General features: G+C 52.5%; 6 protein-coding genes across 6 annotated transcripts; 4 read left to right on the forward strand and 2 right to left on the reverse strand.

The window, feature by feature from the left end:
- Positions 1–2,134: 2,134 nt before the first annotated feature.
- Positions 2,135–6,688, reverse strand: KVR01_001711 (uncharacterized protein). Its single transcript, XM_044781295.1, has 4 exons — positions 5,135–6,688; positions 4,675–4,966; positions 3,767–4,614; positions 2,135–3,708 (listed from the first exon to the last, which is right to left on the reverse strand). The coding sequence occupies exons 1-4, from the start codon at positions 5,234–5,236 to the stop codon at positions 2,728–2,730; spliced, it is 2,223 nt and encodes a 740-aa protein (XP_044649666.1). The 5' UTR covers positions 5,237–6,688; the 3' UTR covers positions 2,135–2,727.
- A 2,959-nt stretch (positions 6,689–9,647) lies between these two features.
- Positions 9,648–9,977, reverse strand: KVR01_001270 (uncharacterized protein; the record flags this gene model as incomplete). The annotated part of the gene is made up of 1 exon (XM_044787174.1): positions 9,648–9,977. The coding sequence occupies one exon, from the start codon at positions 9,975–9,977 to the stop codon at positions 9,648–9,650; it is 330 nt and encodes a 109-aa protein (XP_044649225.1).
- Positions 9,978–12,807: 2,830 nt separating this feature from the next.
- KVR01_001328 (uncharacterized protein) lies at positions 12,808–13,110 on the forward strand (the record flags this gene model as incomplete). Its single annotated transcript, XM_044784319.1, has 1 exon — positions 12,808–13,110. One exon carries the CDS (start codon positions 12,808–12,810, stop codon positions 13,108–13,110), a length of 303 nt encoding a protein of 100 aa, XP_044649283.1.
- Positions 13,111–16,669: 3,559 nt separating this feature from the next.
- Positions 16,670–18,903, forward strand: KVR01_001870 (bifunctional aminopeptidase/epoxide hydrolase; the record flags this gene model as incomplete). Its single annotated transcript, XM_044786553.1, has 5 exons — positions 16,670–17,723; positions 17,793–17,832; positions 17,882–17,988; positions 18,051–18,445; positions 18,505–18,903. 5 exons carry the CDS (start codon positions 16,670–16,672, stop codon positions 18,901–18,903), a joined length of 1,995 nt encoding a protein of 664 aa, XP_044649825.1.
- A 2,610-nt stretch (positions 18,904–21,513) lies between these two features.
- On the forward strand, positions 21,514–22,161 carry KVR01_001624 (uncharacterized protein). The gene is made up of 3 exons (XM_044782960.1): positions 21,514–21,671; positions 21,761–21,880; positions 21,937–22,161. Exons 1-3 carry the CDS (start codon positions 21,551–21,553, stop codon positions 22,110–22,112), a joined length of 417 nt encoding a protein of 138 aa, XP_044649579.1. The 5' UTR covers positions 21,514–21,550; the 3' UTR covers positions 22,113–22,161.
- Positions 22,162–22,944: 783 nt separating this feature from the next.
- On the forward strand, positions 22,945–26,420 carry KVR01_001458 (uncharacterized protein). The gene has a single exon (XM_044781943.1). It carries the CDS (start codon positions 23,195–23,197, stop codon positions 26,366–26,368), a length of 3,174 nt encoding a protein of 1,057 aa, XP_044649413.1. The 5' UTR covers positions 22,945–23,194; the 3' UTR covers positions 26,369–26,420.
- Positions 26,421–27,988: the final 1,568 nt, after the last annotated feature.

Raw genomic sequence — 27,988 nt, forward strand, 5'->3', positions numbered from 1 at the left:
GCGAGAGATACTGTGTACTGATACAAAAGAGCGGGGTGGACGACGGGACCAGGGCGGGACCTACAAGTGCTGTTGCGTCCTGAAATCAAGCGTCTCGTCTCCAGCTTGGTTCGACTCGAGCAGCATGTGTCTGACCACGAAATGGCTTCATTCCGATCCAAAGCTTCACGGAGGAACCCAGGTGCCTGACATCCCAGTAAAACGTACTTGGGTATACCTAGGGCTAGCAGGTGTCCAGATGTCACATTTAAGCACCACTTGAGCAGGCGCACCCGACACACACCAGGCCTCCAACAACTTGACAGGCCCAAACAGTTAATCTCGAGCACAGATGGATACATAGGGGATTTCCCCGGCACACGGATGGGGCCGTCAGCAAGGGTCGATGCCACTTCAATATTCAACGGTTTGCCGATCCATCCAAAGGATCGTCGCTGGGCTACCTCAGCTTTCGGCCGAATCTCGTCCGCTGAACTTACATATGTACCCAGACGGAACCCGCGCGCCCCATACCTAGGCATGGAGAAAGTCTCCGACGCGGTGCTGAGTATTCTCCGGCTGTCACCGCTGCCCACTCTCGCGTGGCCGGGAATAACAGTGACGTCTCCCCGCGACAAGAGAGACGTCTCAACCGCGTCCAGGAAGCCTTGCCCACTTGTACACTCGAATGTGGGCGCTGGCGAGCGCCTCCGCACCGTCAAGATTCTATCCCCGGTTGTGGAACCACCCGGGTCTGTCGTACTGCATCGGCCGGGGCGATAACGATGGCGATGTTAGTGATGTTGTGGCGCCGAGATACTGCGGGAAATAGATCGAGTGCGTTTGCGAGCAAAGAAGATGCCCATTTAGCAACGGCTGTGCCGTTACACGGACAGACGGACGCACTGTCTGCACTGCAGGTCCCAACTCTGCGGGTCAGTGCTACTGTACATTTCCCATCTGCTCCTCCTCGTTCCTGCATGTGTGTAACGCCTCCTTCTGGCAGCCGCAGGTACGGAGTACTTGGGCAAGCCTCGCGGCCCGGGGAGGGCAAGCCGGGACGGGATGGCTTGCTTCGTTCGTCACACAGCATGCCACGGAGTCGCTCAAGCCCGAGTAGGTCATCAACCGTTGAGTGTGGGGTCGGCATTTTTTCGTCACCTCGCAGTACATGAGGACACCAAGTCAAAGCCGGACAACTGCACAACCGGACAACGTTGACATGTCAGTTTCGCCCCGGCATATATGCCCCAATGCTCGTCATCATGATGCGATAAGGGTCTTCTAGAATCAACAACGACGAGGGCGAACATGCACTGCCGTGCCGGCAGTCAACATGGGGCCTTGGACGGCAACGCTACTGTAGGGGCTGCAAGTGTGGTCGAGGGTCTAGATCCTACATTGGATTGTTTGGTTTGGTTTGGACGTCCTGCAAGCCACTCCGCTTGCCCAGCCGATAGAGTCCACAGGGGTGGGGTGTTGGGGGTACATCCCAAAGCTGAGACGAAAGCCCCCTCTCATGCAGGCAGGGCAAGGAACGTACATGCAAGATAAGACAAACCCTCACTTCCCCTTGAATGACCACTACAAGGGGCGGCGCCGTAATTCCTTTTTGGGCGCCCAAGATCCGAAGCGCAAATTCCGTGCGGTACTTGAGCAAAGTACAGGCCATGCCTTTCAAGCAGTATAGGATTCTCATCGCCCATACACATCGGCAAGCTTCCGTCCAAGCTTTTGACAATTTACAATTGACCTTTGACTGGCTGGCTGTAGATGGGGGCCAGCGGGCCTTGATGGAGCAGGTCGCCAGGTCGCCCAGGGGAAACAATGAGAATCAGGATGGCATGGGCTGCGGTTTAATATAGGTGGGGTGACAAGGTTCAGTGAGAGGGCAAGGAAGGTTACCACTGAGAACTGTTGCGACAAAATTGGCAGAATTGTGGCTACGACAGGAAATCACAGCCGTGGACAAGCCAAGTACAATGACAATAAGTGGATATCATTCAGGTCATTCCTAGCAGTAGCTAAGATGGGTATTTGTCTAACTCGCGGCCGCACGCGTGTTGTACATGTTTCTTTTGGCAGAGCTGTGGATCAATTCGTCAATCGCACAATTTTTGCCCCCGTTCCCTCTGGACCCCCTACCCCTCCCTGACAGTTTCTTCCACCCTTTGAAACGTCTTATCCCGCCCGTGTCAAATACGAAAACAGAAGAAAGGAAAGGGGAGAAAGTATGAGAAAATAGAAGAAAAAATACCACCGTCCCAAGGTTTTGTGGAGCTTTTCCGATTTCATTCTTTCGGAGAAAAAAAAAAGGGGGAAGGGTGAGAATAGACAACTCCTTTGAATGCCACCGACTGCAATTACATAAAAGCCAAAAGGGGACTATATTACACTGTGAAAAGAGAAATCGGCACAGCGCCTGGGCAGCCAGTGAAGACAGGCAGATAGCGAGATTGAAAGAACTAATAGTAAAGAGCCAAGGCTGTTGCTTGTGCATGTGTAAGAACTTTCTATAAGGAGGGTCGAGAAGGGTATCAAAATAGAGCAAGAAAACGGCAGATGATGCGGTGAGTATTTTTCAAAGACTGGTGTGCGTTGCGGCCGTGGTGGTCATGAGTGAAATGGCCGTCAGGTCATAAAATGGTGCATCTGAGGAACCATATAGATAAAGAGACTTTCCCATGGTGGGCGGATTAAAGGCGGAGGAGGGGAGTCCTCCACTCCTTGTTCTGGTATTTGAAAAATTTAAGGCTTGAAGACGGCATTGGTGAGGAACAAGGCGCCAGTCGCCGGCTCCTTGGTTTCGGTATTCGTCGGCGTCGCAGTGCGGGGTGTAGAGTTTGGCGAAGACGATTTGCTCGTCGTGGTTCCGGTGACGGTGTCGACACTAGAGCTCGAGGAGGATGTCGTGGGAGTCCCCTGAAGCTTCTCATGACTGTGTTGGCGATGAACTTGTTTGCGCTCCTCGTCGGTCATGTTGGGGTTGAGATCAGGCAAGTCGGGCACGGTGGTGTCCTTCGCCCTGAGGGCAGCAGCATCATCGGCGGCTTTGCTCATCCGGTCCATTTGAGATTCGACGTCAGCAAGTAAGGCCGCGACCTCATCTCCAGCATAGACCCGAATGGACTCGACATCAGCACGCCTAATGCCAGAGATAAGATGCTCGGTGTTGTCCCTCCCCTTGACCTCCATTTGCTTCTCTCCGGCTTGGTTGATACCCAGGCCGACGGGCACAGTATTCTCGACAGCAGGCTGCTCGATGATGGTCGAAGGCACCTGGGCGACGACGCGTTGGGGTGAGGGAGAGCACGACTCGATGCGGGGTGTGAATGAGGTCTTGATAGGGGAGCGTGGGGGAGTGGAGAGGTTAGCAGGCGCAGGTTGGGGAGCTGCGCCAACACCCAAGGCAAGCTGGAGGCTTTCGCTGACACCGACAGCCCCAGAGACGGGCAGGGTCACGGCAGCAGCAACGTGTTCCAGGAGCTTCTGCCGGATTCGAGTACGGCGATTCTCAGCCTGCTCGAGCTTGTTGACCCAGTCGTCGATGGAGGAGTCGAGTTCAGCAAGAGCCTCCTCTTGCTTAAGCATAGAGTCGTGGCTGAACTTCGCCATACGAGGAGACCTCAGGTATTGGCAGATGCGGGAGTGCAGGTTTCGACGTCCAGCCCTCAGTGAGTGATATGTACGGCGCAAGTATTCCGTGCGCTCATCCAAGTTTCTCAGTTCCTGTGAATACATGATTAGTGACGTCTTGGAGCATTCATCGAATGTAGGTGAGACTGACCCTGGAGAGACTGTCGACATCCTCCTTCCTCATCACCTCAAACCTGGCAGCCTGTTGCATGGCCTGCTTGTGAAGGGCAGCCCTCTCGGTCTGCTCGAGCATCTGTGCCGCATCGGTGACCTTCCAGCCCTTGGGCAGGGTCTCGAAGGCACGACGTTCAGCGCTCTTGCTCGTCTTGGATGCCGACCTCTTTAGTCCCTCGATCCTCTTCCTGGGGCGTCCACGGTCCATGATGCTCGTGGCAACACTAGCACTCTCTGACACATTCCTCCGATGAGAGAAGCTGGAGGCGCATCTTGGCTCCACTGCTGACCTTGGTGTAGCCATGTTCTGTGCAAACTCGGTGCCCGGGTCTTTGGGCAGTTCGTAGCCGACCGTGTTGACTTCCCCTTTCCAAGGTTTTGGGGAGGCTCGGGGCTCGGTAGTGCCTGAGACTGGTGTTGGCAGGCTGGAGTTGGAGAAGATCGAAGAAGGCGCGGAGGACATGGGTGTATTAGCCGTAAGAGAGGCGGAGTGTGGTGTATATGGAGACCTCGTTCGCGGCGACTCGTCTGTCCGTGCAGGTCGGATGCTGGACTCGGCGCTTCCCGTGCTGCCCGACCGGAGACGGCTCAGTGAAAGTTGCCTTGTGAGCTTGGGGAGCGAGGAGGTCTGGACAGGAATGACGAGAGGCGGAAGGTTCTTTGGCGACTGAGGCTGAGGGATGGTCGTGGCTGATATATCGGAACCGGAATCCTCCAGAGGGGACAGGTGGGTTTCGTTTCTGTACGCGAGATGATGCGCCTTCCAACCGTGGCCAGGGGCACTAATAGACCGCTCGTGACAGGCTGGGCGGCCGGGTATTGTTGCTGGAAGGGGGTCAGCCCTGTCTCCACCGCCCGGAGAAAGCAACAGTTTGGTTGACTTACGAGAGTCCATGGCAGCCTCGTGAACAGTTGTCATAGGGCCCAACTCTGGTACGCTGACCTTCCGGCGGCGGATAAGGTTGTGCTCCTTAATCCTCAGGCGCAGGCCGCCCGCAGAAGGTTTGTCTGCCTTGTCACTGTTCTGTGCCATGGCCAGGGCGAAGGCTTGCTCTGGGTCCAGCCCCTTACCCTGGGGGCCTGCGGCCTGCTTCTCCCTGGGAAAGAGCTGGTACTTCCTCGTCTCAGACTGGGACATCATCCTCCACACCCAAGGCTTCGAGGCCTGCTGCTCTACCTGTTGGGACGCGGCGGTGGTGAGCCTCAAGGTTGGTCCAGCCACACGTCTGTGATGAAGCGGAGGTGGGAGGGGGAGGGGGAGGGGGAGGGTGCATATAGGAGGACACAAGTGTGTACTTGGTCACGAAGGGGGACGAGATGTTTCGATATATGGAAACGCACTTACCTCTTCCACGACGGGTAGAGGTGAGACGGACCTTGCTATATAGCTTCCAATGCTCAGGCGATCGACGTCTGCATCTGACATGCAGCTGGCTATGTGAGCCATGCCTGAGCAAGGACCTCTCGAGTCGAGAACGGAGGACCCGTAAATTGGGACTAGTGGCGATCCAGATTCTGATGCAGTGGCTGCCCAGGAGTTCCGCGACACGGGGATAGTCCCCTGCTCGAGGACTGTAGTAGACCCTGGGCGGAGTGAGCCGGCCGGTAGCAGGAGTAGTAAGGAGAGGCGAGACAAGTGCCCTGGAGCAAGAGAGGGCGAGGGAGAGGAGGTAAAGACTGTCCAATGCAGAGAGACTCAGAGATGCATGGATCCCCCCGCGGCAGACCCCAAACAACGGGAGCAGGGTGAGCTTGGTTAATTGTCGGGTTCTGTTGTGTATAACTGGGGCCGGGACGGGCGTGCAAAGGGAAGCAGAAACATCCAAAGGAGATCAAATAGTCCCTAGACAGACATGCGCGGCCCACAGCAAGTCTGCCGGGCTGTCATGTCCTTATCTTCTTTTTCTCTCTCTCTTTTTGAGCTGTACCAGGAAAACAGACAATGCGGGTCCTCCTTCGTGCGCCCCTCTCGTAGGCGAACAGGGCCTTATAATAACCGTCGGACAGGTTGCAACGGTTGACAGGGGACCGGAGCAGGCACACTAGGCTCTTCCTGATCCTGCCGAAGAGAAGAATAAAAAATGCAGTGGCCAGGAAGATGAGCAGCGATCCTTCGCTGTAGGGGGAGAGGAAAAGATACATAGGTGGCAGTGGTGAGAAATGAGCACGCGGAGTACTTACTGTGCTGCTGTACTGTGGGCTGGGCCCGCATGCGTCGCGGTCGTATCCATCGTCCCCATCGTCCCCAGTCGGAGAGAAACTCTGCAGTGCCTAAATTAACAGCGCAGGGGCAGAGTTCTGAGACGTGCAATACAAGTAGATGCAGTTCCCACGAGGATGGCATTGGCTTGCCCATGCCGGCCCATGCCATGCCAGCCCATGCCAGCCCATGCTGCGCCGCCCGGCACGAGCAGCTCACGCGGATGTGCGGCGGCTGGTGATGTGCTGCTTGCTTCTTGTTTCCCAGCACCCAGGCACCCCATCTCCGGCGATCCAGGGGACGGGGGTGATAGCAGAATGGGGGTTAGCGAGGCAGAGGAGCTACGATGATGGCAACCCCCCCCCCCGCCATGCAGTCGAGTCGGGTGCCCAGGTCATGGTCGATTGGTCACTGTGGCAGAGTGGCAGAGTGGCCGTGGCAGAATGGTGGTGTAGAACCCCGACCCAGCACACAGCAGCCCATCCCGACGTGCTGAATACGATTGGGACCGGACGGGGGGGGACGGAGGTGGTGATCTTGGTCGAGAGTGCATGGGACGTGCCTGCGTGCATGGCGGACGGGAGTGAGTCGTCTGTCGCTCGTCGAGAGCAGAGGTGACAAGGTGAAACCGCTTCCCTGCACCTTGACGGAGGTGTTCCACGCCACGGCCGCTTGGAGACAAGACCCCACCAAACTGGCAGGGATCACCTTCCAAACTGGGATGCTTGTCAATAACGTGCGTCCCCCTGTCATCTCCATAATGATAATCCAACCAACCCCTCCCGGGCGCCCCCACCTGCCCACCTGCCCACCTGCCCTCGACTACTAGGAATCGATTCGGTAAGCCAATGCATCTTGCCATCACCAGCCCGTCCTCCTGCTGCCGATACTCGTCGATTGTTTCTTCCAGCCCGCTGCGGCCCAGGCCCAGCCCCCAAAATCCGGGGCCAATGTCCAAACCGGCAATTGGGTGTGAGGGTGTGAGGGTGCGAGGGTGCGAGGGTGCGAGGTCGCGAGGGTGCGAGGTTGTGCAATGCTGTCCGAAATCATGAGACGACGGCCGAGACGATCAGCTCTCTGCCGGCTCGATCCCAACAGCTGCGACGTCCGTTGATGATGCCCATTGACGTCCGGCCTCTGGGCCTCGGGCCCTGCGTCCAGAGCGATGACAGTGATGGCTGTTGCAGTAGCTTGGGGTGACGAGCTAGGACGAACTTGCATGGCCGTCTCCGCAGCCAGATGGATACGGAGTACCATGCACAAGTCAGGTGCAGCGGCATCAGCCAGCAGAAGATACTATGTAGGTAGACACACAGTATGGGCCGGTGCATACGCGCAGCAGCAGCAGCAGCAGCAGCAGCGCATCGCAGCGCGTGTGCAAGTACACTATGTAGGTAGTCTGTCTGCGACATGTCAACCTTGGGGGGGTGGGCCGGGGCCCACAGGAAACCTGCACCTGCACCTGCACCACAACTGCACGCACCTATGCACCTGCATACTACAGTGCATGCGCAGAGGAAATACCCGCCCCAGCTCCCCACTCCTCAGCCCGCAGCGACTCAGTCACTCAGTTTCTCCAGCAGCATGACACCGGGGAGAAGGGCCCGTGCCAGGAGGGCGCGCCTCGACAGGAGGCTCAAAGTGTCGGACGGAGAACGGACAAGTGGGCCGGCCCCAGTATAATCAATCTCACGTCAAGGTTGCCTCTGCTCTGCCTGTCTGCTCTGCTCTGCTCTCCCTCCCAGCGCCTCCGTCCGGCGCCTTGAATCAGGGCCCCCTTACTCGCCACCTGTTAAGCTTCCAGATGACATCTTTTGGCCCCGGCCCTCCGGCGTTTATTAGGAGAAATAAAATAGAAAATTATGCTTCTTCTTCCCGCTGCGGAGACCTAGGGGACCAGCTGCCACCTGTCTCTCGGAGGCTCCACACACAACATCACCACCACCAACACCCCAGGGTCCAAACCCAAAACTATACTCTGTACCGCCTATATACACATTCATCCTTCACAGAGTAGCCAGAGAACCTAAGCAAAATCCTATCGGGCTTTTCCAACTGGTGATCCAACGCATTCTTTTCGATCTGTCAACCGCATACACACTCTCTCCCCCCGTACACATGCAAACCTTTACTCTCCCTCCCCCCCGGGTGGTTTATTCTCCTTCTCTTTCCCACCTGTCAGGTCTTTGATGTGATCGTATAGTCCCCACTGAAACACAGTCGTTATCATGCCTTACAATGTCTCGGCAGGCCCGGTGGTGAAGCCAGCGTGACGGTGGCCGCCGTCGCACAGACAGCCGACTTCAGTCGATACGGGGTGACCGGCCAATCGCAGTGCAGCAGTCTGGCAGCTGCCTCGTCAAGAGAGAGGGCATTGATATATGGGGTGGGGGAGGGGGTTGCAAGGCGCCGGGGCTAACGAGTTTTAGCAAAGACGTCCATTCCAGGGCATCTCGGGCGGTCACTGGGTTTCCAGTCAAGCGACAAAGCACATTTTAGTGAGGCCTAGCCCCCTGCCTCGCCTGAGTATCTCGTCATGGACCTGTGTCACGGCTTCTCGTCTTCGGCCCCCTGTCCGCCCTGGCACTGGGGCAATGAGGGTGCTTCCAAGAGTCTCATCACCCGTGCCAGCTTCACATTGATGCCCAAGAGCAAGTGTTGCCGAATTCATCAGGAAGGCCTCGTTTTGCCGGGTCCTGCCTGTGAGGAGCTGACTAGTCCGCGTCTGTCTCTCGAGGCGGGCGGCGGCCGCCCTGGGAAAGAGGCAAAAGAGTTTGGCAAGTTGTCAATCATTCCGGCACAGACACTCTGAAGGATTTCCGCAGGGATATCAACAGGGCAGGCATAATGATCGGTCCCATGGTTCAGGTATGTGGCAACGCTCCCTCCCCCTCCATAGAGCATGGGACTTGGTACATACCTGTCGTCTCCTCGGCGATGCCATACGTGTCGAGTTTGGCTCCCGAAGACTCTTGGTCGCCACCAGGTGTTGCTCAGACATGTTGTAGCAGGTTGAGTAGAATGAAGTTGAAGTTTTCCGGTCTTGCGTCGGGGAGTCAGGGAGCTCTGCCTGCTGCCTCGAATGATTGCTAGGAAAATCGTCGCAGGATATGGTACGCTTACGTGTTGAGGAGGCGAACGACAGCCTAAGCAGAGTCATTCAAGCAGGAGTTTCTGGTGCAGCTGTCAAACGTCAGGCCGGCCAGGCAGGCAGGCAGGCTAAAGCGGCTGGACAAGCGGATAGACGAACTGAACAGGGATGTTGTGTCTGGGGATGCCAGGTTTTCGTCCAGCAGCGACTGACGGCCTAGGCAAACAGGCTCGCGGGTGCCATTTCTTCGGCACGGCCGCCGCCTCCCGAAAAAGCTCAAAACACTGACTGCCTTGCTTCAGGGTCCTGAGTGCCAGTGCCCGTGTAGATCCTTGTCAGAATCCTGGCCTAGGCTGCCATTTCTTAATTACAGTGTTCGTGCGGGTTGGGGACAGCGTTCGTACGTTGATGGCGATATTACGAGTCAAGCAGCGTCGTCGATGGTAGTCTCTGGCTTTCCGTCTCTGGCTTTCCGCCTCTGGCTTTTTTCTCTCCCTGTCACCGAGCGAGCCGCCTCTGCATGATGACTGCGTGGCGACTAACCTGTCAGGCTGCCAGGCTGCCAGGCTACTGGGGACGATCCGTGCGCTCATTGACGAGACTGTGCGATAGTCTTCTACTGCTGCTCCGCAGCAACGAGACATCAGCTTCATCTCCTGGATGCGCAACCAGCAGCCTTTCTCGGATGACCGGGAAGCTGAGGTGCAACGGGCTAGCCAAGTCTGGCCGGTTCGGCCGTCTCTCGGCTCGTCGTGATGTACCGTACTGTCTCTGTAGACTGTTCGAGATTAATGCGAGGTGAAAAGCTTTCAACCCCGCGACATGGTCTCTCGTGCAGGCGCCAAGACGCAGATTCCAAGTTGCCAGATGCGCTTCAGCGCATGTTGACCGGGGCATCTTGACGAACAGTGGGTCCGATCTTAGACATTCACGGCGCCGGGTAAAATCGAAGCTGGGGGCCGGGGGGTTTCAGCGGCGCTTCTGCGGATTGATGACGGCGAGAGTGTCGGGCTGGCAGGCTGTATGGTGGAAGTTCTTGGGACCAAGTTGTTTCGAGGTTGTTGATCTGCTCGATTGAGGCTGAAAAATGAACCACGGCAGGGCCAGAGGAAAAGAATGACGAGCAAAACTCTGGGACTGTACGACGTTGGGGGGGAAACAACCCGAGATCGGCAGGATCAAGTTAGCACTGCAACGCGATTGCGCTACGGGCGACTAACAGAAGAGCCGAAGAACCAAACAAAGCAGCTTGGTCCAATCTCCATTTCCATCGTCCCATAGAATGCACCTCTTTGGCACGGCTGCCGACACACCAGAACATGAATTGCGACTACCACGTACTGTGAGGCTGGTTCAGCCCTCGCCCTGGTCGATACTAACTACTCCATACTTATGCACCTAAGTACCTACTTACTTAGGTAAGTAGAGGATATATATGCCGCAGCAGATTCCACAGGGGGAAATGTGTGCATCAACCAGTTGGGGGGGGATAACCAGGCACTCGCCACTCTACGGAGTATTCTCCATTCTCCACTCTACTAAGTACCCTCCACACGTTGACGAACACTCCCATCACCAGCATCTCGACCGCGTCGGGAGTGATAATGCAGGTCTGGCAGCACCCATGTCCGATCCCAACGCGAAAGAAAGGGATTCGGATCTCACCGCCATCAGCAGGGCCAGCCGCACACACAAGCCAGGAGGTTGGATACTATGTAGTACAGAGGTGAGAGGTTGGTCGCACGACCCCGTCGCCATTCCCAATACGCGGCATTGAGCCGCAGCTAGCTGCCCAGGTAGCCATCGCCTGCCATCGCTACCGCAGTTTGCGCACGCCGGCACGGCCTGCGAGGGGGGCATGGTAACATCGGTTGGCCCTCCACTTCTATGTAGTATATTCGTCTTGTCCCTGCCATCACAGTGCAGCCGTCGCATTTCGTCCCATCCTCCGCAACCGACTGTCCCCCACACCCTCCCGCCGTCGCTGTCAGGGTTCTTGGTCCCCTTGGTCCCCTCGCCCGGCAATTAACTCGGTGCCCGGGTGCAACTGTGCGTGGCCCGTCACCTAGACCTGCTCACCATGTGCCTCGACACCTGGTCTCCGCTATAGCCCTCAGTTCCGGCATATACTCTTGTTAAGCTTCTGCCATCCAGCGCAACAGACGTTTGAAACCAAACATCTGAGAGGCTGTTGCCCAAAATCTGATGGTTCAATGTTTCAAGCCCCAATATGTGCCAGGCTGGGCCCCGGCGCTGGGCATGTGCGGACCTCGGGAGCTCAAGAAAGCTCGCGCTAACGATCAAGATAGAGATCTCCAGGGATCAGACTGTTAGTGTTAGGCCCGGCTCAGAAAAACGCCGTGAAAACACTCGGAACCAGTACCCTGATTCTGTGGGTATGGCAGACTACTTGTGCCTTCTCAGATGAGGGTGTAGTGATGGTCAGAGGCATATCGATAAACCCCTCACCAGCTCGTCCCCGTGCAATAATAACATGCTCTCTTACACCCTTATTACGACAGATGTTATACTATAGGCGGGGGTATAACATAGCTACCTTGGTATACCACGACTAGAGCTTAAACTGACGACTACAGGGACAAGACATACACGTATCTCAATTCCCTTGGCTCCTCATCCAAATGGCGAAACAAACGCACCTGCGGATTGGCAGATATCGACAAGAGAAACAGACCTTGGGATGGCGGTCATCGGATGAAACGCCCGTGTACAGATGCTGTTTGCCGCTGTCTCTCAGCGGGTTCATACAGGCAGACAGGGCGACACGGCGACAGGGCGACAGGGCGGTTTAAAGAAGCAGAAAAGTAAAAAGAAATGCCAACCAGGCTGCCAGGCTGTCACCCTACTGGACAACCACCTCTGTCTCATCTTCGCCTTGCCGCAGAATCACTGATGAAGTGAGACTTGGTACAGAAATCTTGCTTTCAGGCCTCCACGCCCACCGAGATGTCACGGAAGGGGGTCAAATCGGCGCCATCCCCGGTCGTGCCAGACCTGCACCGCCAATAAGCCCTCATGCGCCGGGGCCGATTGTCTCGGATTGGCCGGGATGCACCTCGTCAGTCTTACGCCCACCGACCGGCCAACGCTGCGAGACAGGCACACAGCACATGTATATCTACTGAAATCCCAACGACGTGCTTTCCCCCGGGGCTGCGCGATCCCGCCCGTCTGGCATCGGTTGATCGGTTGATGAGCTGCCTCAGGAAACGTGGTGTTGGGGGGTGGGAGGTGGTAGCTGAGACATATAGCTGTCTCCTGTGTCCCTCACCCGCCCTCACCCACCCTCACCACCAACATCCCGCTGCGCCAAAAACCCTTGGGAGGAGCCCTTCCTTCATTTTCCACGATGCTCTCCACGTCAGTTGAACACAAGCATTGGTCCAGACTTGTCATCGTATTTTTTATCGTAGTGCGCTACGCGGAGTGCGCTATACTATGTCGGTAGCAGGCTGCGGGCACACACCAAGAATAAGGTTTCGGTCGAGCAGGCGAGTCCCGCAGCTTGTCGATTCTTGGGACCCCTCCGTTCCACCTCGCGGGCCGACAGAGAAGGTCGTGAGCCTAGTTTTGGAGGCGCGAGCCCGCAAGACCCGAGGTTTTCTTTTGTTAAAAAAAATCTATCCTTGTCTCGTTTCTGAGAGGTCTGCCACTTTGAGGCTGCTGCTCCAGTGAGCAATTATGAACACATCGTCGGAAAAAAGGAATGGAATCCGGGCTAGAACAAGAATCCTCCGCACTGGGCCCAACCCCGACAGCTCGGCACCAATCTCCGGCGCGGCGCAGGCTAGCCCAGCAGCTTGGGACTTGCGCAACGCTTGCTCTCCTAGGCAAGGTGCGGGGTGAGGAAGAAGAATTGTTTCAGCGCCTCTGCCTGGCCATATCATGTTCTTGTTTCCCCCATAATCCCGCCCACAATGCCTCGCGTGTATCGTGCACCAGCAGGGCGCATGTTGAGCCGTTGAAGACGCCTGGGTTCCCCAAGCACACGCTCCTTGGCGATCATTGACTGGTATCAGTGCACCCGCGGCCGGGAGACGGTTGTGCTACAACTTCAGATTGGATTTGCATGGGCCCTTGGGCCATGACAGCCAACGAGGTGTGCATTCGTTTTGGCTTACGAGGTGACCGTACTCCAATACTACTTCAATCACGCAAGAGGTCAAAGATATCATGACCCGGAAGCATGACCATGAGCCACAGCGCCTCCACAATCCCTATGCCCACCCAATGCCTCACCCGCATTCGCCTGCGCAGTACAAATACGCAGTGTGCAAAGAAAACCTGCCACCGAACAGCACCGCCATGGGTTTCATTCCTCCTCCGTCCCTCCATCCCCGTTCTTACAAGGGGCTAGGGACCCTGCAGCCTGATGCTGTCACCAGTGAGCATCTCATAGGCTGAGCAAGTCGGACGTTTTCCCTCATGCCCACCACGATAAGGGCTCTTCTGCAAGATCCAGGAGAGTACGTCCCGGGGAGGATGCGGACGAGTCGAGCACCTCTTCATCAAGGCAAGGAGTCCCCGGCGGGAAAGGAGTCTCCACGTAGCTCCAACCCCAGCCGAAGATCGCACGCCCCTGCGGGTCTGGCCTGTCGGAATAGAGTTCGACTGGGGACCCTAGACCTCCCCCAGTGCCGTGTCGTTTTGATTTTGACGCGGGATCGTGGAGACTGCCCGTCAGTGTAAACCCGGCCCTTGACCTGGGGACCTTTCTACCTCTAACACCCTGCACGCTCCCAACAGCAGGCCCCCCTCGCTTGCCCTGCAGGCCCCCCAGTCTCCAAAATCTGGAACAGAGCTAATAAGCGTGGGAAATATCCCGAGGGAACCACGAGGGGTAGCTTGTAGAGCTCCTCCTGTACTACATTATTAGTATAGAGTGCTGGCCCCTCTCTCCCAGAGCTCCCCCATGTGCGATAGAATTAGTGGCGTTCCATTTTAGCGTCCTGCAGACACGGAGACAACCACGTTTCAACGGACAGAGTCAAGCCCTGGCTGGTAGAAGAATTATCCTACATGGGTCCCGGGCGGCCTGGCTTCCACCGTGGCCTTGGTGCTGCTCAGTGCAATGATATTATGGTGATTCGGATCGCAACCGGGTCCTTGAGGCTTTCTGGATAGCGTGTACATTTTGCATACCGCTCAACCCCATTGAGAAAGACATGAGAGAATAACTCCCCTCCCCAAGTAGTACTACACATTCAAAAAACTTCTCTCATGAACGAAGCATAAGATAAAGGAGAAGAAAATGACGTGTAGCATCTCAGAGGCCTCAGGAACAGCAGTCCTGCACGCAGATCACAACCTGTGTCTCGCCTCCTCGCCCTCAGTCCCAGCACAGGTGATCACTCACTACGAGTCGTGATAGTGGCTTGGGTGGGTGTCCTCGCTCGGTATTTTCCACCAAAAGCGCCCCTAGCGAGCACTGAGCGCCGCAGTTGGAGGCTGTGCCCAGGAGATTGCTACCGCACTACACTGTATATGTTCGTGCCAGGCCCCGCCGTCACCGTCGTCGTTGCGGTGGGGTCGACCGATCGCTCCCGGTGCCTGGGCCGGCCAGAAAAGCTTGACAGCCAAGCCAAGGCCCAGGACTCCTGGATGCCAAGTGTCCTGCGACAAGCTGTTTTAGGGGTCGAAGTGCACTCTGCTCACCCTGAAGATGTTGAGGATCTTGGAGCATGCCTTCTAGAAGCTGTTATCGCTCAGACGGCAATACCCAACCAAGAGACGAGTACAACAGTCAAAGATCTTCGTTAACCAGGGAGGAACACACGGCCTATGCTTTTGAGTCAGTGACGTGCAAACCCGTTGCAATGCGTGACAGTGCTGGGCCGGGTTGGCAGGTTGGCCCACTGGCACCTAATAAGCTTGACGCGGATGAAGTCGATTATCTAGAGCACGGGCCGTCTGCAGGAAGGGCCCTCAGCAATGTGGAAATTTGCTGGACGATCGGGAGGATGATCCTCTCGGTTTCTGCAGTAGGTCGAGACTTCCGACTATAGACCGGGTCTGGTGATATTCCCTACGTTGTGCGAGTCAAACGCCGCGAGCTGTCGACGAAGACTCGCTCCGTCTGCTCAGTATGTGCACTCTTGGACCACAGTGCAGCCGCTGGTAATGTCTCTGGTGGAACTCACTGCACGATAGGAGAAAGGATCGACCATATTCATTCATTTCATAATGGGCGGGGCAAGCTCGTGCCTCCCTCTGGTTGTCTGATATCTCTGTCAGCCAAGTCGAGTATCCAAGGGCCTGCTTGCACACCACAAACGCTGTTTTACGCCGCAGCGCAAAAACGCTTCTTGCCGGCGTCCGCGAAAGTGGCCTGCGGACTATCGCTGTTGCTTCTCGCCGTGCTGTCTCAAACGGCCCCCGGGGAGACGAAGTGCACGCTTGGGGGGATGCCTCCTCATGCCGGCATGGGGAACTCTCATGGAGAACGAGCACCCAGTCCACGAGTGATACACCGCCGTGGGTGGCTAGGTGCCCAGGGGTTGCTGCCGCAGGGTATCTGCCCGGCCGCAATCTTGTCAAACGATGCCGTGATAGAAACCGCACAGTCCTTCGGACAGACGCCACAATGCAAGGCACCCGGCCCCAAGTTCTAAGTTGGACGGCTCTGGGACGAAGCGGGGTAAAAATAGCATACCATGGCGTCCGAGTGCCCATTTCCAATCGGTCACTTGATCCAGCCCCCGGCATGCAAAGACAAGCAATGCGGGCTGTGGTAGATCATGACAGGACATTGACTACTTGAGATGAGGGACTGGATGCAATGCGATATGCGAGCTTCGAGGACGTCTGATCCAGGCACTCGTCGTCCTGGGTGCCAGTAGTTGCTGGGGAGGCCCTGCAGGCATGTCATCTCAAACCACCAGTCGGCATGAAGCTTCGTGTTGTAAGCATGGGGGTGGTTTCCCTCCCTCCTTCTCCTGTCTGTCAAGTCAGCAGCTGGATCGGGCGGTTTTCATCCCAAGTGCATCACCCTCCCCTGGTCTGCCCCTCCCATTGGAACAGCTTGGCAGCTCACATCACCTCGAAACAAAATCTTCGGCCTGGCCGACTCCCATCATCCAGGAATGCGTGCAGGAAGGACGGCTGTTTCAATGCTCCGTGAAGGAGAAAAAAAAAGGGTGAGGAAGACGGGACGCTGCAGGCACCGGCCTCTCGTGTTTATTAGTGAGCAACGAGAGTTAGTCGAAACATGTTTCGGCACACGCCAGCCGACAGGTTCGGACCCGTTGTTTGCTTTATTCCTCTCAATAGCATTGCAATCACATCACGGCTCGGGCTCAAACCAATATGGCTGCGGCAAGCCACCATGGATCAAAGACAATGTGCTCAAGGGACATCAATGCAAAGTGGGCCGTTGAGGGCGAGGCTCCAGATGTCACGGTCCCGAGGTCCTGAGGTCCTGCGTGGGGGTTATGTAAGCAGGAAAAAAGTGGACAGCGGCTAGGGTCGCTGCTGCCGCGGTGCTGAAGCCGGCGATAGCCTTGCTGCTGGGCCAACAGAGGCGACAAGCGTTGTCGTGCCACAACCGCCGCCTGCGTGAAATATCCCCCATGCTGCTGCGGGCAACCTCTCTGTTCCAGGGAGTCAAGACCAGCCCTCGCATCGTCTCAGCCGCCTCACGTCGTGCTTGCCGTCCTGCCCAGGCTCCATCCTGTCTGCCCGTGATCGCCAGGGCCTCGGTCCAGGTCCGCTTCTTCTACAAGCCCAACATGGCTGTCAGGGACCCCAGTACCGTCTCCAACTACGATGCCTGGCGGACAAGGCACACCACGGCCAACCTCAAACTCGACTTCAAGGAGAAAGTCCTGCGCGGGGTGGTCACGCTCGAGCTCGAGTCGCAGACGGACAAGGGTTCCAGGGAGATCATCCTTGACTCCAGCTATCTCTCGGTATCCTCCATCAAGGTCAACTCAAACGAGGCCGGGTGGCAGGTCAAGGACCGGGCGGAGCCGCTGGGCTCGCCGGTCCACATCTCCGTGCCTGCTGGCGCGGCCAAGTCGGAGGTGGTCAAGGTCGACATCGAGCTGGCCACGACGGACAAGTGCACCGCGCTGCAGTGGTTGACGGCCGCGCAGACCTCAAACAACAAGTCCCCCTTCATGTTCTCGCAATGCCAGGCCATCCATGCGCGCTCTCTGTTCCCCTGCCAGGACACTCCCGATGTGAAGTCCACCTACTCGTTCAACATCACCTCGCCCCACGTGGTCGTGGCCAGCGGCGTCGCCTCCGGTGAGCCCGAGGCCCAGAGCGGCGGTGACAAGCTGTACTCCTTTGAGCAGAAGGTCCCCATTCCTTCATACCTCTTCGCCCTGGCCTCGGGAGACATTGCCACGGCTTCCATTGGTCCCCGGTCCCTCGTGGCCACAAGCCCCGACAGGCTGGGGGCTGCCAAATGGGAGTTTGAGCATGACATGGAGACGTTTATGGAGGCTGCCGAGAAGCTGGTGTTCCCATATCAATGGGGCCAGTACAACGTGCTGGTCCTGCCGCCGTCGTTCCCGTACGGGGGCATGGAGAACCCAATCTACACCTTCGCTACCCCTACCGTCGTTTCCGGGGATCGTCAGAACGTGGACGTCATTGCCCACGAACTCAGCCATTCGTGTGAGTTTTATATCCTTCTTAAAGGTAAACCCCATAATTAAAGCTTCAATTAATGGTCTAATCTCATAGGGAGCGGGAATTTGGTGACAAGCTGTAGCTGGGAACACTTGTGAGTCTCTCTTGTAATTCACACCAGTCATCTTACTAACGCTGTCCAGCTGGCTCAACGAAGGCTGGACAATGTACCTGGAGCGCCGCATCAACGCGTCAATCCATGGTCCCGCCTACTTCGACTTCTCTGCTGTGATCGGGTGGAAGCATCTTGGTCAGTCTGCTATGAGCTTGGACAGGACCAGTGGCGCAGTGGAATGCTAATGAGATGTCTAGAGGACGCAATCCAGGAGTATGGCAGAGACCATGAGTACACACAACTATCCATACCTCACAAGGGTATTGACCCCGACGATGCGTTCAGTACTGTGCCTTATGAGAAGGGCTTTCACATGATATACTATCTTGAGAGACTCGTTGGCAGGGCTAATTTTGATAAATTCATCCCCTACTACTTTGAGAAGTGGTCCAGGAAGTCTTTGGACTCGTACGACTTCAAGGCCACCTTCCTGGAGTTCTTCGGAGCACCAGAATACTCTGATCTCAAGGACAAGATAGCCAAGATCGACTGGGAGACGAGGTTTTACGGCCGTGGGCTGCCACCAAAGCCTGAGTTTGACACCTCACTCATCGATGTCTGTTACAAACTAGCCGATCAGTGGGAGGACAAGGTAATTGAATCCCAGAATTTGTACTCATTTCGCTCATGGCACTGACATTAGCTCCACAGGACTACTCGCCTAAAGCCAAAGACGTGGAAGGCCTTGCCGCCAACCAGAAGCTCGTCTTCCTCGGAAAGGTGCAAGACTTCAGCAAGCCACTGAGCGTTGCACAGGCGGAGAAAATGGGAGATGTATACGGCTTCCTCAGCAGTCAGAATGTCGAGCTCAAGGCCGCATACTTCCACATTGCCCTGCGGTCCAAGGTCACAAGCACCTACCCTTTGGTTGCCGAGCTTCTGGGCCAGGTTGGACGGATGAAGTTTGTGCGCCCACTCTTCAGGTCCCTCAACAAGGTCGACAGGGAGCTCGCTCTCAAGACATTTGAGAAGAACAAGGATTTCTACCACCCAATCTGCAGGGCTATGGTCGAGAAAGATTTGGGCGTTGCCGCCGAGGCCAAGCAGTGATCGAGGCCAAATGTACATACGGGAGAATCTTTACCAAGTAGATAATCACACAAAGCATCCACTACAGTCATCATTACCAGTTAGGAGGAGCAACTGCCCCCCCCCCCCTTGTTTTTGGCCAGTCTTCGTCGTCGGAACCACTGCAAACAGGCTTGCTTGTCAGTTCTGGTTTCGTTTCTAATCCCCGTACACACAAGACGTGGGTGGCGCCTTGACCCAGTGGTAAGCGCTCAAGACCCAGGGTTGAAAAAAAGCACAATGCCAATAACAGTGCAGAGAGAATACAATCCGTGTATAGGTACATGAGATGTCTCCATCAGCAAAGGAAATTCTGTAGTGCCGGGATGGGTCTTGGACGAGGTTATCAGGCGCGAATCTGACGTTCAAATTAAACAATTTGCTTGCTTTAGCTCGGCATTAACATACCTAGGTAACTACCTAGGTAGGCAGATAATCCATTTTAATAGTTTCAGCATAGACTCGAACCAAAGATTGGAGAGCAAGATGTAAGATTGCAAAGAGTAGAGGGATACGACATCTGGAGAGTGCTTGCAGTAGAGTTCTGAGGCAAAGTCCGAAGATTGTGTTAAGAACAAAAAGAAGATACCTTTTCTGAGAGCGTTTCGCGGAATATACCACTGCTTAGAACAAGCTGTCTCTCATGATCCATTCCGGTCTTTGCTACCACTGAAAATCACACGCCCCGGCCATCATCCCATATCATGGCTATCAAATGGAGCGACCGCTTTTAACTTTCTATATATAGTGTGGTTTTATTTCTATTTTATATATATTTAAGGATATATATAATACCTTTATATAATAGTAAGTATTTAAGATTTAATATTTAAAAAGAATATAATATTAATAATAATAATTATAATATTATAAGTATATTTATAGTTTTATTTTTATAATATATAAATAAAATTAAAAGGTATTATTTTAATAGTAATATTAATTAAAATATTATAAAGAAGTTATATAATAAGATTAAATCTTTAAAAATAGTTATTGTATAAATAAATTATATTAAAAAAAGTTTAATTAAAAATTATCCTTTTAAATATATATATATATTTTATAATAAAACTTTTATTAAATAAGTTTATAAAATTAATATTTTAATTTTTATTTAAATACATAATTAACTTTAAAAAAACTTAAAATAAAGAAATAATTTATAATAAGCTAATATCTACTTACCTAATAATTATATCTACTTACCTAATTTTTTTTAACTACTTACCTAGTATAAGAATTTATATATAGAGCCTATATAAAACTATATACCTAACTAAGATTCTTTAAATTTTTAATACTTTTAATATAAGCCCCTTCTACACACCTTTTAGCACACCTTCTAACACACCTTCTAAACCTTCTAACCTATATGCATTTAGGTATTAACTAAGTATTTAGATACTAACTAAACACTAAAGGGCTAGAAGTTAAGAAGGTAAAGGTAAAGAGTATATACTTTTTAACCTTCTAACCCTCCTTCTAACCTTCTAACCCTCTAGACTTCTAGCCTTTTAATGTTTAGTTAGTATTTAAATACTTAATTAGTACTTAAATATATATATACTAGAAGGTATACTAAAAGGGGTGCTAGAAGGTATACTAGAAGGTATGCTAAAAGGGGTGCTAGAAGGGGTATTAAAAGAGGCTTATACTTAAAGTATTGAAATTAAAGAAGGAAATTATACTATAAGGTCTTTTAGTATTAACTTAAAAGGTATTTATAAATATAAAGGAGTTACTTAAAAAAATTAATATTAAGTAAATAGTTAATAGAAATTAAGTAAGTGGATATAATTATTAAATAAGTAGATATTAGTTTATTTATAATATATTATTTTTAAAACTTTTATAATAAAGTATTAAAACTTTTAAAAAAAGTTTTAAAAATAATTTATAAAAAAATAAAAAAAAAGTATAATAAGTTTATTTTTTTTAAGTTTATACTTTTATTATTAATAATTATTAACTTTTTAATAATATAAAAAAGTATAATAAAAATAAAAGAAAAAATAAATTTAAAGTTCCTTTATAAAAGGATTATAAAAATATATATAAAGTTATTAAAGACTTTATATACAAGTTTTAGACTGGGGAAGAAATGAGTGGTTATATAGTGTAAAGGAAAAATACAGTGTGGCTAAAGCCTTTTAACTTTCTACTCGAGATATATCTGTCGCTGGTTGAGTTGAGGGGGACTATGTTCTGGATGAATCCTAGTGACATTGTATGTTATAAAAACTATGAACACTCCATGACATCGCGCTAGTAGCGGTTTTCGCGCAACGCTTCGGGGTGGGTTTCCAGCAAGTTTAGCACTCGGTCTCCCACAAAATGAATGATCGGGCCCGAGCCACACCCCGCCGGATGTGCACCAGTAGCCATCAAAAGAGGAGCAGCAAGCCCCCTCCCACCTTGGGCAAGTATGGGGTGACTGAGTTCTCACAGGATGCAAGAAGGGTTCGATGCAACTCTCAAGGTCACGTGGGCGCGAGGACGAAGACACTGAGCAACCGGGAACGACTGTTTCAGGGATGGCGCATGCCAGAGCCTGCTCTTCCGCCTGACTTGCCCGCCCAGGTACAGCCAGCGGGATCAGCGAGGGTTGATCGGACTCCTCAGTACAATGCGTCAAAAATGGGAGATAATTAGGTGCTTTAAACGCTTGTGGAACTTGGCAAATGATATGAACGACATGTTTTGGGCCGCAGATACCAGGCTCTCTAGGCAGAAGTGTACCACAGCTTGTACGACATGTCATGCTGGAGCGAGTGGCAGAAGGGATTTGGTCACCTCATCAGAAAGTGCGCCACTAACATCTTACGCACTTCAGCAGGGCCACGAAGTGCGAGAAACTCGGGGGCGGCCCGTTACTCGTGCAAATATAGCGTGCTCAGGGAGGACTTGGAGGTGGCAAAGGGAAGGTCGAGCGCAAACACATATCAGGGCGCCAGTGGTAGGTTCTGAAGCACCATTCCTTGGAGCGTTTCTGATGATATGAGCACAACAAAGGCAAGCTACGTGTACCTCGTATATCTACCATCATCAAGATGCCATGGCCGATAAGGTCTTTGTCCGGGCGCTCCTGCTGGAAGGCGGAAACGACTTCGAGGCTGGCGGCAAGATGTTCCCCGCACGCAAGCTGGAGTTGTTTACAGGATCTCAAGGACAGTTTGGAGTCCATTTGAATGAATGTCTCTGTCAAGGTTTACTGCAGGTGAATCAACATGACAAAATTGTACATACTATCGAACAAGTCAGCTCCAAGGTTGCTACTACAGTGGGGCTGAAAAAGTCTTAGGATACTTCTTATTTCTACACCTAAAGTTACTAACTTTAACTTAAGTTTTAATATATTATAAAATAGTTGAAAATTTAACCTTTTAATAAATATAAATATAATATATTTAATATATTATAATATTTTTTATAATATTAAAAATAATTATTTAAAACTTTTATTAAACTTTAAAAATAATAAAATTAAAGAATTTTAAAATTATTAAGGAATTTAAGCTTTAAGATCCTCTATAAAGGTATTAATAACTTAAATTACTTTTAAATAAAAAAGAAAAAAACTTTTTTAAACTTTTATATCTTTAAATTAATTATTAATTATCTTTCTTTAATAATCTTAATAATTATTATTATATATTAATAATAAATTTTACTTAAAGTTTCATATATTTTTAATATTTTAAAATTAAGTTTATAATAAAAGTATTAAAAAAGTATATTAATATTTAAATTTAATATAATTATTTAAAAAGATTTTATTTTTTTATTTTTTAAAATCTTTATATATAAAATAATAAGTAAATTAATAAGTATTAATATAATTATTATTTTTATATTATTATAGGGTTAATTATTTAAAGTATATTTAGAATGTGAGGGTTAGGATTTTAAAGTGTCCTAAGACTTTTTCGGCCCTACTGTAGATGTGAGCTACCAGGTCGCCGAGGGAGGGGCCCCGCTGTGGGGTTCCTGTGCCCCTCATACCCTCGGACGCGTGCAGTACTACTCCGTACCAAAGGCTTCTAGCAGCACTGGACGCGTGCCACCGCATGTGAACTACCCTTTCTTTCAACGCCGCGTCGCTTGTTCTCTCGAAACCAACCACAAAGACTGCAGCCTACCAGTCCCCCGTGATCTCTCCTGATAATGTGCTCTTGCATCAGGACGTTGAATATGACGACATATCAACCTCAAGTCGGCCTATCACAACCAACGCGTTGGCCTTGAGCTATCGTGAGCACTGCTAGCCACCATGGCATCGCGACGACTACCAGCAGAGCCTATGGATCTCTCAGATGATGATGCAACTGCCTCTACTGCTGGAGATAGTCGGTCGGTCTCGCCGAGCCTTGGCAGGCGGAAGTGCGAAGACCCAGACGACATCTTTGCCGACGACCCTGACAATTTCTACGAAGAGTTTATGCAGAGCAGGAAACGAAAACGAACCTCAGGCAGGGTCTCGAAGCCCAAGAAGGGCAAGGGCAAGGGCAAGGGCAAGGGCAAGGGGGAAAGCCTCTCTGACGCAATCAAGGGCGAAGACGACGCGGAGTTCCTGGACGGAGATGGGCTTGTCGAAGCACTTGTGCCGGACCATATTCGCCAACGTCGCCGGCTCTTCGAGGAGAACAGGGAAGAACTCTCCGCGGCCGGCCTGAAGCTGCCACCCGACTATGCAGACATAGAATTCTCAGATGATGAGAGGGATCCGAGACAGTTAGAACGGCGGCCCAAATTCGACGACATCAAGCCGTGTAGGCCGTGCGAGGAAATCGTCCTGGATCTTTCCGGGGGCGTGATACCGGCGTGCATTGCACAATACCTCCGAGACTACCAAGTTGAAGGTGTCCAATTTCTACATCGCCACTTCGTGTATCAGACTGGATGCATCTTAGGGGACGATATGGGCCTTGGGAAAACTGTCCAGGTTGCTGCATTCCTGGTTGCTGCCTTCGGCAAGACTGGAGACGAGAGGGATGGAAAGAGGCTCCGAAAGATGTCTCGCTACGGTAGAGAAAAGGAATATCCTCGCGTGCTTATCATCTGCCCCGGATCGCTGATCGAGAACTGGAAGAATGAGCTCAACCGCTGGGGCTGGTGGAAAATCGCGCTCTACCACGGCTCCGAAAAGCAGGATGCCCTGAAGTCAGCAGAAAATAGCACCCTGGAGGTCATGATCACGACATACGAAACATACAGGAAGGATGAGAACAAGATCAACCTGATCCCTTGGGATGCTGTCATCGCTGACGAGTGCCACAAGATCAAGGACACCCGCACCCAGATCACACAAGCGATGGACCAGGTCAACGCTCTCTGTCGCATTGGTCTGACTGGGACCGCAATACAGAACAAATACCAAGAGCTTTGGACCCTTCTCAACTGGACCAACCCTGCTCATTTTGGGTCTAGTTCTGAATGGGAATACAGGATCACCAGTCCCCTCACGCTGGGCCAGTCCCACGATGCCACCTTTCAGCAGCTCAGCCGGGCGAGAAAAGTTGCCAACGATCTGGTGCAGAAGGTCTTACCGGACTTCTTCCTTCGAAGAATGAAATCACTCATAGCTCATCAACTACCAAAGAAATCCGACAGGGTTGTGTTTTGCCCGCTGACGGACTACCAGAGGCTGGCATACAGGAATTACCTGGAAAGCGACGAATGTCAAATGGTCAGACGGAGTGCTGAACCGTGCGAGTGTGGTGCAGTTGGCACCGATGGCAAACCAAAAAAGCGAGGCTCGTGCTGCTTTGAGAAGCTGCCAGATGGAAGGCGCTGGGAGGCGCTCGTCTTTCCGGCCATTATGACTATGCAAAAGATTTCGAACCACGTAACTCTTCTCCTTCCAAAAGACGAAGATTCCCAGGAGAAGAGGGATGCTGCTTTAGATAGGTTCTCAAGCTGCGTCTCGGATTGGAGGACCGTTTATAGGAATCGGAACTCGCTCCAGCTGCTGGCCGACTCAAAGTTCTGTGGTAAATGGAGGATTTTGAAGAAGCTTCTCAGCTTTTGGTATGAGAATTCGGACAAGGTTCTCATATTCTCCCACAGTGTTCGTCTTCTCAAGATCCTTCATCATCTGTTCACGAGCACGACGACCTACACCATGAGTTTCCTCGATGGCAGCATGGCTTATGCGGACCGGCAGAAGGAGGTGGACAGTTTCAACTCGGACCCGGACCGGTTTGTGTTCCTTATCTCAACTAAAGCGGGAGGCGTTGGCCTCAACATTACATCGGCGAACAAGGTGGTTGTATTCGACCCGCACTGGAATCCATCTTGGGATCTCCAGGCTCAGGATCGAGCCTACCGCATCGGTCAGGTTCGCAATGTCGAGGTTTTCCGCCTCGTCTCTGCTGGCACGATAGAGGAGATCGTGTATGCAAGACAAATCTACAAGCAACAACAGGCCAACATCGGCTATAACGCATCAAGCGAGCGTCGGTACTTCAAGGGCGTGCAGGAAGATCCATCAAGAAAGGGCGAGCTCTTTGGCCTGGCGAACCTCTTTACGTTTCAGACTGACAAAGTGGTCCTCAAAGATATTGTCAACGCAACTAACATCGCTGAAGCGAGAGCCGGTGTGCATCTGTTCGATGTTGACATGGCCAAGGTCGAGCAGGACAGTGAGTTCAGTCAGATCAAGAAAGAGATGCCAGGCGATGACGACCGGGACAACGGCATAAGCCAGCTGGCCGCTCTAGTCAAGTCAGAGGCCTCAGGTGATGTCCCCAAGCAGACCAACGAGCCCAAAAAGGATGCAATCCAAGCGATTCTAGCCTCAGCAGGCGTCGAGTACACTCATGAGAATTCCGAAGTCATTGGGACCAGCAAAGTCGAGGCCCAGCTATCGAAGCGCGCTGCATTCGCGGAGGAAATGGATCTTGATGACCCCGAAGGTCGAAGCCTGTTGCTCGCAGACAAGCTAGTCAATGAGGCCTTTGAAGATGGGCCCGGCTACACATACACGTTCAACCCACCAGATGATGTCATGCAGAGACAATTTTGCACCATGGCCCGGGAATTTGGCTATTCCAGCACCACGGAGTTTGCTGTCGTTGTGCAAGGCTGGACGCAGGAGCAGCGCCGAAACTGCCTGGACACATTCTACAGGAGGCGAATGGAGAAGATACTTGGGAGTTTCAAGCAGGATACTGCAGAGAACGAGGACATGATCAAGGCGGAGCACGGTACCTTAGAGGACACCGACATGGACTCGCGGTTTAACAGTCGTCAAGGTGGTCGAGGGGGCGAGCGCGCCGATGAGAAGGTCAAAATCGAGGACGATTCGGTTACATCGGTTGGCCTGGCCGCAAGGACCAAGGCTGAGACCAAGCAGGAGCCGGCTTTCAAGGAGGACAAAAGTGGCATAACAAAGAGCCTGGCCTCGTCTATCTTCATCTATGACGATGACTCCGACGTGCTTTGAAAACAGGGAATTTTCCTCTGTCTTCTTTTTTTGGGGGGTTTATGGAGTCCACGCGATCGATACCCCAAATCTATTGGAATGATGGCGCCTGAGATACTTCTACTGAAAACAACGAAGCCTTGACTGAACTCCCACCTGTTTGCCACTTCTATTCGTGACGATCTGAGAGGGCCGTTTCTAAGCGGACCGCTTTCAGTTTACAGCACCCAGAGATCAACGGCAACCTCCTCCCGAGGTCGTAATAGCTTCAGGCTGGCACTGATTCCACCGAAAGACTTTAATCTAAAGACTGAGCGAGTACTCCTCTACGTATTATCACCGTTTACCGCCTCATGCGAACAAGTTGATTGATGCTATTGGCACTGCGACGAAGCTGCTCTCACCACTCCGTCGTCACTGATACAATGCCTGACAGAGAACGGACTCAAGCAAACACAGGGCAGCCGACCACCATTTCTCGCACCTTTCCGAGACCGCTGCCGATGTCCTTTAAATGTGAGATCGCATATTCGCACCCGCAAAAATGGAGGGTACACTCAATCCCCAAGGAATAAAATCCTATGGGATAATTTCCTACTAACCAACGTCTAATAGGACAACCTCCTATGGGGTAAATTCCTATAGGATTAGCCTATAAGACAACTGGTTTGGTACTAACATGAGTACTTTGATCTTTAAGTTGCCTATATATGTAGTATGGGTGTACCCTCTGTTTTTGTGGGTGCGAATATCCGGTCTCTTAAATGTTCAGAGTCCACAGCACGGTACGCAGTCGCGCCGGTTTATCCACCTCCCCCCCCCTTCACCGACATATTTAGGCAGTGTTTGAGGTGAACCTGAACTTGTGCTTCAGTACCCAAATCTTGTACGACTCGAGGTCGACACACACCCGGATACCTGCATGCGCGCCCGGTGATGCTGTGAGCTCAAGCGGGTGCCACCGATCTGACGACAGCCTGCCACCATGCTCTGCCCTGATAGAGACATACTCGGAGGCGTGATTGCTTGCTTGGCCCCCATAGCAACCTGCGCCGCCCTTCGCCTCGTTGCCACTTGCCGGCGGTCAAGTTCTCGCGTGCATTGTCTGGCAAAGCGCATTGTGTTTGTTTGCGATTTGTGAATGCACGGCGCCTGGAGTTGAGCTCACCTGCCCTGGAAAAGATCAGATTGAGCAGGCAAGAGATGATGATAGCACGGCCGATTCGAAGCGATTGACCTGCGGCCGCATTCGGCCCTGCGTAACAACACATGTTCTGCACCCCTCGCGTGGTCTGCCTGTGCAATCGGACTGTCACTCCATGCTGCCACGCGGCGGCCCGAGTAGTGCTTCTGCCGTCATCTTCGTAGCTTCCGCTATCTGAGGCAGGTGGCCGTCCGCTCCTCATTCGCCTGACACGCCGCGCAGCGTCGCCGGCCAGGTGACCAGGAGCCGGTCAGGACAAGCCACCCAGCCCTTGACCCCCATCTCACCACCGCCCAGGGTATCGTGTTCGCGTGGGAGGATCGTTCTCCCTCCCCGACCCTCGCGGCAACCACCCATGGCGAGAGCTATAACCCGTGCAAGCCCCCTGTTCGCGGCACCCAGCCAATATCTCCTCACCGATCGACACCGGGCACTCC

The sequence above is a fragment of the Diaporthe batatas genome (assembly GCF_019321695.1).
Source record: "Diaporthe batatas strain CRI 302-4 chromosome Unknown Contig00002, whole genome shotgun sequence".
In the NCBI taxonomy this organism is placed as follows: domain Eukaryota; kingdom Fungi; phylum Ascomycota; class Sordariomycetes; order Diaporthales; family Diaporthaceae; genus Diaporthe; species Diaporthe batatas.